The 12,953-nt window shown below is 50.4% G+C and overlaps 1 protein-coding gene across 2 annotated transcripts in view; it reads left to right on the top strand.

The window, feature by feature from the left end:
- The first annotated feature begins 1,505 nt into the window (after positions 1-1,505).
- Positions 1,506-12,953, top strand: part of TCOF1 (treacle ribosome biogenesis factor 1) — a 37,101-nt gene continuing 25,653 nt past the window's right edge. For both annotated transcript variants that reach the window (XM_069483927.1, XM_069483926.1), the window contains exons 1-6: positions 1,506-1,667; positions 4,366-4,421; positions 7,310-7,449; positions 9,928-10,001; positions 10,764-10,950; positions 11,589-11,662. In XM_069483927.1, coding sequence (XP_069340028.1) covers positions 1,560-1,667; positions 4,366-4,421; positions 7,310-7,449; positions 9,928-10,001; positions 10,764-10,950; positions 11,589-11,662 — 639 coding nt within the window. In that variant the 5' untranslated portion in view covers positions 1,506-1,559. The remainder of the gene's footprint in view (positions 1,668-4,365; positions 4,422-7,309; positions 7,450-9,927; positions 10,002-10,763; positions 10,951-11,588; positions 11,663-12,953) is intronic.

Raw genomic sequence — 12,953 nt, 5'->3', positions numbered from 1 at the left:
AGCTTTTAAATACTATATTATTCCATAAGAATTTTCCTTCCTGCCCTTACCCACGTTTGTAACAGTGTATTGTATGACTGTTTGTTTAGCATGTGTCTCCCTTATTAGACTGTAAGCTCTATAGGAGTACAGATTGTTTCATCCCCAATAGTAGGTACTCAATAAATATTTGCTAAATGGCTGAATGTAGCTTAGTCACTCTCTTCCTCACCCACCGCATTCAGTTAGTCACCTGGTCCTACCCATGTTTCTTCCTGGAGCAGGAGTCCCTTACCCTAGGAGGTCCAGTTATGTTTATCCGTGTCCTGAACTTGGGAGGAAAATGTTATGTTTCTGTACACATTCAACACGTTCTTGAGCAAGGGCTGGGTGGTTTGCAGTGTCATCAGATTCTCAACGGGTCCATGAAGTTAAGAACAGCTGACTCAAATATTCCCCAGCCTAGCTCACCCTTTCCTTGCCAGCCTTCCTTCAACAACTACAGCAGCCTCACATCCGGTTCTCCACAAATTCATCCTCCATGCTTTGGTCATAGCTATCTTTTAAAAACACAAACCCAGCTCACTTTCCTTCATAAAGCCAGAGACTATCTAATGCCCTTAGAGCAAAGTCCAAACTCTGTGGGAGATGGGGGAATGGGGTCACAGGCCCTGTCTACTTCTCCATCCTCACGTGTCCTCATTTCTTCCCTCTCTCCCCCAGCAGCACAGGATGGGCTCTGTGTTTGGGGTTCCCAGTCTAGACTAGGGTGGTTTCTCATGTTTCATGCAATGCCCTCTGCCTGGTGTATCGGTCTTCTCCTTTGCACCTAGAAATTCCTACTCTGTTTTTACGCCTCAGCTTAGATGTCTTTTTGGGGTTAGGTGCCCCTCCTGGGGCTACCATAGGCTGTGCCCGTCCCTGACAATGCATACCAGGCACTGAGCAATAGTTGCTTGGTTACTGACGGTCACCCTGGCCTAGGTGAGCTTTGAGGGCAACCGCCATGTCTTATGCATCTTTTTATCCCCCCAGCCTCCCCAGGTTCTAGCCCAAGGTATGGTGCTCAGTAAAAATCTGTTCAGTGAAGGAATGAATAAACCAATGACCACTCGTGCCCAGTTCGTAGGTCCCCAAAAATTTGTGAAATGAATAAATAAGTGGGTAACTGGAAGTTCAGGTGTAGAGACATGCAGATTACAAAGTTCATAGGTGAGTAAGACCGGTCGCAGCCGTCAGAGAATTAACATGGGAGACAAATCTCTTCAAGGAGCAAGCCTTGAAGATTAAAAAGATGGAGTCACTCCCACCGCGACCGGCCCCGGGGGCGGGTCCAGACCTAACCCCGCCCTGTCCGCCCCAATGGGCGGTCTTGACGCCGTCCGAGTCCCCGCCCCTTTCGCCCGCCGGGGCGGGGTCTACCATTCCTGGAAAGGAGACTACATTTCCCGGCGTGCCCCGCGGCAACGGCGAAAGAGGAGCCGGAAGTGAGACGCGCGAGGTCTAAGGGCGCGAGGGAAGTGGCGGGCGGGGACTGACGGGGGGCGTGCAGGTGAGCCGACCGGCCGGGGGTCGCGGGCATGGCCGAGGCCAGGAAGCGGCGGGAGCTGCTTCCCCTGATCTACCATCATCTGCTGCGGGCGGGCTATGTGCGCGCGGCGCGGGAAGTGAAGGAGCAGAGCGGCCAGGTATGCGTTCGAGGGCCGTGTGTGAGGGCCGCGTGCAAGATCTAGAGATTAGCCGCCCCAGCCCCCTCCGCAGGCGACCTGGCGGGCGCCAGGAGCCAGGTCCCGTGGTGCTCGAGGACACGGGCCAGGGCTGCCGGAGAAGCCACAGCCTCTGCCTCTCCCCTTGCGACTTCCAGCCCTTTGGGCCTCGGTTTCCTCGTCTGTGCAGTGGGCGGGACGGGACGTGTGATCTCAAGTGCAGGGCTTTGTAATTCCCGCGCCCCCTTACCTCCACCCCCTTGCGGATAGCGGCGGTTTTAAGTTTCCTAAGTCTCCAGCCACGTGGCTCGGAGCAGTCTCCCTGGGACGAGAAAGTTGCTGCGAGTCTCAGGGGTAGATTGCGGCCAGCACCGTGGGGGAGCATCTAGAGAAGGGTCCCATGGCCCCTTAGTTGAACTGGAACACAGGCCCTTAGCAACCCTCTGTACTGAGACGGACAAATTTGGGACTCAAACTCACCAAACTCGTGATGCAGTCACTTCTTGCTTGATTCATTCATTTGGCGACTGTTAATCTGATGCCTAGGATGCTGGTGGTAGAATGGTGAGCCTTCCTGGAATTTACAGTCTAGTCGGGGAGACAAATCACAGAATCACAAAAGTGACTGTACTCTTAACACTACTTTGAAAGTGTTAAGAATAAGGGGCACAGGAATGTGGCGGGCTGTCCTTGTCAGGGATATCCAGAACTGCTTCACAAAGGAAGTGGCATTCGATTTGAGATCTGAGGCTGGGCGTGGTGGCTCACGCCTGTAATCCTAGAACTTTGGGAAGCCGAGGCAGGATTGCTTGAGGTCAGGAGTTTGAGGCCAGCCTTAGCAACATAGTGAGACCTCATCTCTACAAAAAACACAAAAATTAGCTGGCCATGGTGGTGCGCGGCTGTATTCCCAGCTACTTGAGAGGCTGGGGCAGGAGGATCACTTGAGCCCAGGCATTTGAGGTTGCAGTGAGCCGTGATGATGCCACTGCACTCTACCCTGGGCAATAGAGTGAGGCCCCGTCTCAAAAAAAAAAAAAAAAAGAGAGAGAGAGAGAGATCTGAAAGAAGGGAGGTGGCTATTTCAGGCTGACATGCAAATGCCCTGTGGTGGGAGGGAGCTTGTGTACTTGCTGGCCTCAGGAAAGCCCACTGTGGCTGAAGGGTGGAGTACAAGGACTCTAGATGCCCATAGGGAAATGGAGTCGGGCTGGCTGGAGTGGTCTCTTGGGCAGTTTGGTCTTCATCTGAAGAGCAGTGGTAAACCACTGGAGGGTTTTAAGCTGGTAAGACAGTACCCTGAGTAGTCAGGATCCCTTTGGCTGTGGTGTAGGCTCTGGTCCTGATGCTTGCTCACAGGGCCTCCTGAAGAAACTGACAGGTGATGGGCCCTGAGATGTTACCTATGCTTTTACCAACCCTCTGTGAACTCCACTTGCCCGTCCTACTCCATTCATATCACTTAACAGATAAGGGGCGTGAGAGATAGTACTCCTGTTCATTGGGGCATATGCCCAAGCAGAAGTATCTGCGTACATTCTAGCAGGAGCAGACAGATGACAAATATAAAATATAACTTAATGATATAGTATATTATGGTGATGGTAGGTGCTAGCTATAAGAATAAGGCAGGCAAAGGGGGTTAGGAATATCAGGATTCAGTTATAAACAGGGCGATCAGGGAAGCCCCGCTGAGAAGGTGACAACTGGGCAAAGACAGGAAGGAAATGAGGGGGTGAGCTGTGTGGTTGGTAACATTCTAAACAACAAGAATAGGAAGGCCCTATCGGGGGCAGGGTGGCCTGACACATTTGAGGACAATGAGGAGGCCACTGTGCCTGGGGTGGAACAGAGTGAAACCAACTCTTGAAGTCCCAGTGTTACTGACTCAGTGTGCTGGGCACTGACGTAGCTTGTTTTGTTCAGACCTGATAGCAGCCTGCAAGCTGGATATTGCTGTCATCCCCTGTTAGAAAGAAGGAAACTGAAGTTTGAAGAGGTGAAGAGATTAGTTAACAGAGGAATGCTGCCTGACTCCAGATGTGCCCTCTTGGCCACTCTGCCCAGGTTCCTGACACCTTCTACCCTTGCCCCACACTGCTTACCTCCTTGGAGCTCTTGACGTTTGCATAGACAATGGGCCCTCTGGCCTCTGCTCGAATGGCCTAGATTCTACTGGATCCCCTCTGATTCTGCCAAGAGACTGGCACTATTTGGGCCCCAGTCTCTTCCCAGCAGACTAGTGGACCGCTGCGGTCATGCCACCTGGATGCCTCTGGTGTCTGGGCTGTGGTTCGTGTTTGCGGAGATTGACTAGCCAGGCCTTTGAAAGCCATTTTAAAGGTCAGAGGTGGGAAAAGCCCTGTCTCGTGGCTGGTAAGTGTGGATAGTGCTAGGGAGGCTGGATAAATGCTAGCTTGGAACATTCCAACTCCATCTTCTCAGCGGTGCCTCTCACCAACAAGTCTTAAAAAGTTTTAGTTGGAGTTGCTTGTCCTTCTTGCCTCTGGAAGGTTTTGGATGGAACTGGCAGGACCAAGCAGACATGCTTCCCAGAACAAAAAGATCCTCTTCTGAACCACCTGTTTGTGCAAGTCATGAGGTCAGGGAGAGCTGGGCCTAAGAAGGACCCTTTCTGTGCTGGGGAGTTAATTGTGGCTCTCTCTTTACTTCTCTGCAGAAAATTTTCCTGGCTCAGCCTGTAACCCTCCTGGACATCTATACGCACTGGCAACAGTAAGTCTGGTGGGGCTGAAGGGGGGCAGTAGGGATACCCCATGCAGTCAGCTCGGAATGAGCTGGGATATTAGTCTAGTCTAAGATCTGTCCCCTTAGCCCACTATGGACACCATGTTACCTCTAAGAAGTCAGGTCGCGTCACATATATGGGTATTTCTGTGTGAACGTCTGGTAGTGGAAGGGGACATTAACAACTATGATCTCTTAGGAAGAAAAGCTTCTCACCAACTTGTTATTCATTTGGTCAACAAACATTTACTGAGTACCTACCTGCTAAATGCCAAGTCCTGTTCTCATTATGGAAATGTTGTCAAAAATGAGCCAGACATGGTTCCTTCTTTCATGCTGCTGACATTGTAGTCAAGGAGGTAGGCATGAATGAGAGGGTGAAAGAATTGAATGTAAAATTACAGTGATAGTAGGGATTATGAAAGAAAGGTACCTGGTGCCACAGCCACATAAATGAGGTGATCTGTGACTTGAGAGCTGCAGGAAGTAGGGGAGTGAACTAGGCAATAGGTATAGAGAGGCAGACAGAACGTACTTGGCAGTGGGGATTGCTAGTGCTGAGGCCTGTGGCCAGGGGACAGTACAGATGATGCTGGGCAGTCGGCAGGGCCCACTCCAGGCAAGGCACGGTCATCCATCGTGAGAAAGTTTGTCTTTGCCAAGAGCAGTAGGAGCCATGGAAGGGTGAAGCTGTGAGTTAGGAGATCGCTCTGCACCATGGTGAGACTGGTCAGGGACATCATCGTCCAGGCAAGAACTGATGGGGCTTGAGACAGGGACAACAAGAGGTAGACAGTAGATTCCAAGAATAGTAGGGGACAAAACCAGGCTCTGTGGGTGGATGGGAGAGGAAGTATATAACTGACTCCCAGGTCTGGCTTGTGTACCTGGGTGGAAGGTGGGTCCATGCATAGAGCTGGAAGAGAACCCAATTTGGAGGGAAAGATTTCATGGACAGGTTGGCTGTAAAATGCCTGTGGAACAACTAAAATTTAAATGCTTTTCAAGGAAGGGAGAATAATCTAAGGCTGTGTCAACAGAGAAATGGCTTGAGAATGAAGGAGGGGAAAATCGTGTTCTCTCTCTGCACTGGCCTCACCATAGCCAACTAGGGAAGTAAAGGACCTATAGATATGTCCCATGAGGAATGGTGGAGAATACTGAAATGTCCTGGATGTAAAAGAGGTGGGAGGAGGTGAGGGACCACTGTCTGCACATCTTTGAGGACAAAGAGAGTAACACGTTCTCTGAAGCCCTGGAAGATAGAAGTGGGTCCCATATGTACTTGCTTTAGAAGGACAGGTTTCAGCTTCTGAATGTAAGCATTTGATCATCAGAACTATCTAAAAATGAGGTAGGCTACAGTGGGAGTGGTGAGCTCCCTGTCATTAGAGGTATGTAAGCAAAGGCAGGAATGGTGTGGAAAGCTCTAGAGAAGAGCCAAGGTCATTGAAAACCCTGCCAGCCCTCAGTTCTTGGCTGTCCTCTGCTTCTAAGGTGAGCACAGGGCACAACCCGTACTTCCTCACCGTCTGACTTGCCCGGATGTGTGAGTGTTATTCATATACTTCCTTCCGCAGAAAACTGCTTCAGTGAGCTGCTCACACCCTTCCCTGCCACTGGCCCCTTTTATGGGTGAGGGTTACTGAGTGGGACAAGCACTTCATACTCACCAAGGCGGCCTAGCCTAATAGTTCCCCACAACTAGCTGTATGACCTTGAGCAAGTTTCTTGGCCTCCCTGAGTCTGTGTCTTCATCTGTAAAATGAAGATAATAATAGTAATTATCTCATTGCATTGTGAGGATTAGACAGTGGTCTATATAAAGCAATAAAACTAGCTCTACTCTCTGCCCCCCAAGTTATTTACTGAGCACCTACTATGAGCCAAGCACTATTCTTAATATAATTGGGAACAGACTAGAGAAAAATTCCTGCTCTTGTCAAACTTACATTCTGCTGGGAGGAGAGAGGCTAAATAAATTGATACGTGTAATAAATGAAACCTGTTTTTAGCAGAAGATTCCTGACAAGTGGGCTTCCTGGGAACAGGGGACCTGAGCATCACATCCCAAACTGCAGAGCAGTGTCCATCCCAGCTGGAAAACATGGGGGTGACTCCCTGGGGGGCAGGAGCGGGGCTCAAAGCGGGTGAGACTTGAAAGTTCAGGGGACTTAGCTGTCTGGGTGCTTATCCTATCAGTGCCCCAAATGTACTTTGGTCCTGGGCAAGTCACTTAGTTGTCCATTTTTTGAGACTTGTGCCAGGCACTGAGGATATTGAGGGTATTGCAGTGAGCTGCCATCTCCCTGCCTTCCCGGGCCTTTCTGTGTAGGTGGGGAGTCAGACAGGAAGTAAATACAATAACAGAAGCCAGAGAAAAGTGCTCTGAGGAAAACGAAACAGAAAGAAAGGGCAGAGAATACCTTGGGGAAGGGGGCAATCAGCGAGGGCCTCTCTGAGGAGCCCACATTAGAGTTGAGACATGAAGGACAAGGACTCGGGCAGAGTCTTCTAGGAAGAGGGCACAGCACAGACAGCAAGTTCTGCAGGAGGAAGAGCCTGGAAGTTTCCTTGAAGTGCCACATGGGCTGGCACCTGTCACTTAAAGACTGTTAGCTACTGCTGTTATATAACATGATGGAGCATTCGTGATTATCTTAAAGACTAATTGAGAATTGTAAAAGCACTTTATGAAATGAGTGAAAATGCAGAATACAAAATTTTACCTACATTGTGTTTTGATCATGGTTTAAACACTGTGCATATTTCCTCTGGGGCCTGGGAGGACGTGGGAACGTCTGTCCATTCAAATCTCCTGGAGTTGTTTTGTTACCCAGTTGGTACAGACAGTCATAGTCACCCTTGTCCTGCAGAACCTCAGAGCTTGGCCGGAAGCAAAAGGCAGAGGCCGATGCGGAACTACTGGCCAAGAAGTCCCGTGTGTCGGACCCCATTAGCAGCTCAGAGAGCTCAGAAGAGGAAGAGGAGGCAGAAGCTGAAACTGCCAAAACCAGTAAGAGCACTGCATGCTGGTCACTGCTGGGGGACATGGGCCTCCCAATCAGGCCCCCCTCATTGGTGCCTGTGGGGACTCAGCCGAGGGCCCTGCACCTTTGGGAACAGGCTATAGGATATTGGATTGTTCCGGGGTAGAGTCCCCTTCCAGCTTCCCCTTTAAGTGAGCCCTGGGAAAACCAGGACCTTTTAAGGGGAAGATTGGGAGGGAACCATGAATCTTTTTCAGCATATATTTGAGCCCTTCCTCTGTGCCAGACATTGTGTCCCCAGGCTCTGAGTATCGAAGGCTGAAACAAAAAAACCAGATGGGTCCTTACAGTCAAAGTCCTACCAGAGAGATTTCAGAAGGCAACTAGCGGACACCGCTTCTGTGGGGCCTGTGGGTGCTTCAGGAGTTGCTGACCTTCCTGTTATTTTTGACGTGTGCATGTTAGCACTGGGGGGTGGTACTGGGCACTCTGGTTTTAGAGCATTGGCGGGGGTAACCCAGTCAAAGCCGTTACAGCCCCTTCTCCCCCCGAGTTCACAGGGCTCCTTGAGCTTTACTCAGCAGCAGCCGTAACTCCACAGAGGAATCGCCATGTCTCCTACACATTGTATCTCTTTTCTATGCATTATATTATTGCTTTTTTGCTTACGTGGAAGACAGTTTCTACAATTTGGCAAATTATTCTTCCGCTTATTTTTCCTGAGCCTTTTTTGTTTTTGAGAGACAGGGTCTCACTATGTTGCCCAGGCTGGAGTGCAGTGGCTGTTCACAGGCATGATCATAGCACACTATAGCCTTGAACTTCTGGGCTCAAGCAGTCCTACCTTTTAGCCTCCCGAGTAGCTGGGACTACAGACATGCATCACCATGCCCAGCTTCCTAAGCCTGCTTTTAAAGATGTTTGAGATCATACTAGATATATATTTTATATCTTGCTTAAATTATAAATGCAAACAAGTTCACTTTGAACTGTACAAAATCATATAGAGAAAAAAGTGAAGATTTCCCATTCTCCTACCCTGTTGCCTTTCATTCCCTAACTGCGTCTCCCAGCGAGTAGCCTTTAAAACTCCCTCCTTTGAGTCAGGCGCGGTGGCTCACGCCTGTAATCCTAGCACTCTGGGAGGCCAAGGCAGGCGGATTGTTTGAGCTCAGGAGTTCGAGACCAGTCTGAGCAAGAGTGAGACCCCGTCTGTACTAAAAATAGAAAGAAATTAGCTAGACAACTAAAAATATATAGAAAAAACTAGCCGGGCATGGTGGCACATGCCTGTAGTCCCAGCTACTTGGGAGGCTGAGGCAGAAGGATTGCTTGAGCCCAGGAGTTTGAGGTTGCTGTGATCCAGGCTGACGCCACAGCACTCTAGCCCGGGCAACAGAGTGAGACTCTGTCTCAAAAAAAATAAAAACTCCCTCCTATGCATCTGTATGCATCCATACATGCATCTGTACAGACCTACATACTATGTAAAACAAAAGTGGTAAAGTTTCATACTGCTGGGCTGTTCGATATTGATCAAGTTTTTAAGCTGTGATAATGGAATTGCAATTGTGCTTTGGGGAGTGGGGGTGGTTTTTGAAACAAAGTCTTGCTATGTTGTTGCCCAGGCTGGCTTCAAACTCATGGCCTCAAGCAATCCTCTCACCTCAGCCTCCCAAGTATGTAATTACACCTTTTGAAGAGCCCTCATTGAGAGAAATATGCTGAAGTATTTGTGGGCAACATGATGGGATGTCTGGCATTTTCTTCCAAGTAATACATGATGGGGAAGGGTAGATGAGACAACAGATGAAACAGGATTGGCCACAAGTTGATACTTCCTCTCTACTTATGAACATGTTTAAAATTTTCCATAATTCCAAAGAGAGAGATGGAGGTAAGTGCCAGCACAAGAATTAGATTGTGCCATTCATCTCAGCAACATTCTTTTCAATAGGAAGGCTGAGATTTAAGGAGACAGTACCCTGGTGTAAAAGCACCAGCATCGAGAATCTAGAAATTTCAACATCTAACTGAGCCCAGGTCTCATGGTTCAGCTTCGTCTTCACTAAGAAACCATTTGAATTCTGAGCAGCTTTCTCTGTGGACCTGGAGCTTGCTGCCTGGCTACTGTCTTTTCTTGCTGAGGACTTTTAGGGCTACAGTGTGGTAGCCTGTGTGGGTGGTACCGCTGGAGTTGTGCAGTGCCTTCGTGCTAGCAGACAGCAGGAACATGAGCAATCCTTCTCACTCTGAGGGCCTCAACTTCTCTTGCCACAGGGGAATTAGGAATCCATCAGAGATACAGACGCATTTTCTTCTCTCCTGCTCGCGGTGGTCATGGCTAATGCATCACAGAGCTCGTTCCCACAAGTCTGGGCTCAGCCATAAATCCTTGTGCCAACACCAGGCAGCCAATACCAACTGAGTTATTAGGTGAGATGAAACCTGTTTGCCGTTCACAGATGAGAAAAGCTCATCTGGCGAGTGTTTGTGTCTTGCAGCCCCAAGACTAGCGTGTACCAACTCCTCAGCCATGGGGGCGGATTTGCTGTCAAGCATGAAAGAAAAGGCCAAGGTGAGTGGGACCTCCTTCCAAGCTGTTGCCTGTGGGAGTTGAAGTGCCCTGTAGGGGGCAGTCGCCTGTGTCAGAGAGGAATAGGGTTGTGAGTAATTGTCCAGCCTGGGTTCAGATCTCAGCCTGTCACCAGCTGCGGGATCTTGGTGAGTCCCTTCATTTCTTTCGGCCTCAGTTTCCTTTTTTATAAGAGAAGAATAATGCTACTGTGGTGGGCCACCACGCACGTTGTGCGTCTTGGTGGGGACAGTGTCTTTCCCCTTCATTCCCTACATTCATTCAGTAGATCTTTACTGAAACCTGTTATGTTCCAGGCACTGTGTAGGCCGTGGAGACAATGTAGTGAACAAGACACCTGTTGTTCTAGAACTCTCTAAAAGTATATTCTAAACAGAAACTACTTAGAAAGTAGAATATCACTTGCTGGTAATCCATAAAGTGGTGCCAAAGACAGGCAGGATTCTGTCTCTGAGATTGCTTGGAGTGTGAGTAACAATGTGTAGAAATAATGACAATATCCACAGAAACTGTTGTTTACCACTTAGCAAGTAACTGCTATGTCCTAAGAACTGTACTTCCACTCTCAACACTTCTGTGAGGGAAAATACCGTTTTGGGGGGAAGCAGAAACTTAGGGAGATCATTTGCCTAAACTCACACAGCCAGAAAGTATTAATAGTAGCATTGGGTTCCGATGCAGGTGGCCTGTGCTCTTAATTCACCATGCTGTACCCGATGTGTCTATCACTCTAATTCTTTGTAGGCAAAGACAGAGACAGCCGGCAAGATGGGGAACTCCATGCCAAATCCTGCCTCTATGAAGACAGTGGCCCACCCCCTCTCTGGGAAGTCACCGAAGATGTCAGGAGAGCCCTCAGCAAATACTGTCTTGGCCTCAGAAACAGAGGAGGAGGGCAGTGTTCCGGCCTTCGGAGCTGCCGCCAAGCCTGGTGAGAATCCCCTACCTCTAGGAGCCAAGCCCCCAGAGTTTGGGCTGGCAAAGTAGGCCTAGGCACTGCTTTGTCAAGTTCTGGGACATTCTGGAGTTGAAAGGTTTGTCTCCGTGACGGTGAGGGTCCTGCCCCTCAGGCCATTTTCCCCTCCCCTACACGAGGAAGGGTCAGCGGCAGGGATACCAGCTCAGGCTTAGCATCCTGGGTAGCGGTTAGAGCATTTTCTGGTTCATTACCCTCTGGTGGGTTACAGGGACCACTGTGGTGTCTAAGAGACTAAACTGAAAGGCCTGGGTTTAATCAACCTCCATTTCTATGTAATATAGGTGCTTGCCCTGCCTGTCTCAGTGGATGTGATGATGGAGGGAGATGCTGTAAACTGTCACGTGCTGGTGCACGTTTGTCGGGTCTTATTATAGCCCTTACCAGGGCCTCAGAGATGTGCAGGAAAATAGGGGAAACGATGGGACCCATCTCAGAAGGGGGCTCCAGGGAGGGCGGGTCTGTAGCTCTGCACATGAGGGTGAGCGAGCAGCACCGGCTTAAATTAGCAGCTGGCATGGGGGGAGGTGCCGGGGAGGGGCAGGTGAGTCTGGAAAGGGTGTCCCTCAGTCCCCTCCATGTCCATCCCTCAGGGACGGTGTCAGCAAGCCAGGCCGACAGCTCCAGCGAGGACACCTCCGGTTCAAGCGATGAGACGGACGTGGAGGTAATTGCTGCCCCTCCTCGGGCCTTGCCCTCTCCAAGCCCTTCTCCCTCCCAGGAGCCTGCCCAGGCTTCTGATGCCAGTGGGCCCAGGTCAGTTCAGCCACTGTGTCAGGCGACCAGGAGCCAGAAAGGCTGCGGCCAGGCGAGAGAGGGAAAGGACTCTGGTGCTGCCCCCCGCACTCTGAGTGTGAGAAGGGGCCAGGTGTGGGAGAGGGTGCCGTCCTTCCTGTGAGGCCAGGCAAGGCTTCTTGGAAGAGGTGGCCCTGGAGCAGGTCCTTGAAGCACAGTGGGCGTCACCAGGAAGGGGTGTGAGGTAGGGCATTCCAATCAGGAAGAGATGCAAGGCCCAGGGGCAGCACTGTGACTGTCATGTGGTGTGGTCAGGGCTGAGGCTGCTGAGAAGATTCTAGGCCCACTGGTGAATGCCAGGCCAAGGCACTTGACCAGAGTTGGGCAGGATCTGTGGCCTTGTCTCTTCTCTGAACTTTGACCTGGGAGAGGTCCCCATAGGTCATTCCTCATTGTGTACCTACTAAGTGCCAGGCCTGGGGAGTCAGGTCGTGGCAAGATGGGCAGGGCTCATGCTGCCATGGAGAAAGGGGAGGGATTTAACTGTGGCAGTGGCTGCTGTGAAGGGAAACAGAGCCGTGAGGGGCAGTCACAGGAACCTGGCACTGAGGCGTAGGCGTAAGCAGAAGGAACAGTGTGTGCAGAGATGGAGACAAGGAGAGTTTGGTACCTTTAAGGAACATTGGTCTGTAATTTCATGGTTGGGGGCAAAGTGATACAAGATGAGGTCACAGGCAGGGGCCAGTTCCACCACTTGACCTTGAGGGCCTCCACAGGGAGTTTGGGTTTTATTCTAGGCTGTGAGAAGGCATTGCACAGTTTCAGGCACAGAGATAAGATGATCTAATTTGTGTTTCAAAAAGATTGCTGGCTATGGCCTGGATTGAGACCATTTAGGGGCTACTGGAATTGATATTGGCAGAAGATGCTGGGGGCTGGGACCAAGGTATCTAGGATATTGTAGAGGGAGAACCAGCAGGTATGAGGGGTGGACTGATCTGGTGCCCAGGGCACTTCTCGCCTCCCTGTCCCGCCTCACCCAGCAACCCTGTGAAGGTTGAGACCTCACCCACATCTACCCCACACCTGGCCATGGGCCTTTCCTCACCTTTAGGCCCTAGGTACCGCCAGTCATAATGATGCTTCTGGCCCTGGGAAACAAGCCCCTAAACACATTTACACACAGCCTCGGTGGGCCAGAGGCCATGCAGACCTCCAACAGA

The sequence above is a fragment of the Eulemur rufifrons genome, chromosome 10 (assembly GCF_041146395.1).
Source record: "Eulemur rufifrons isolate Redbay chromosome 10, OSU_ERuf_1, whole genome shotgun sequence".
Lineage (NCBI taxonomy): Eukaryota > Metazoa > Chordata > Mammalia > Primates > Lemuridae > Eulemur > Eulemur rufifrons.
This window is presented reverse-complemented; position numbering and strand designations above follow the sequence as displayed.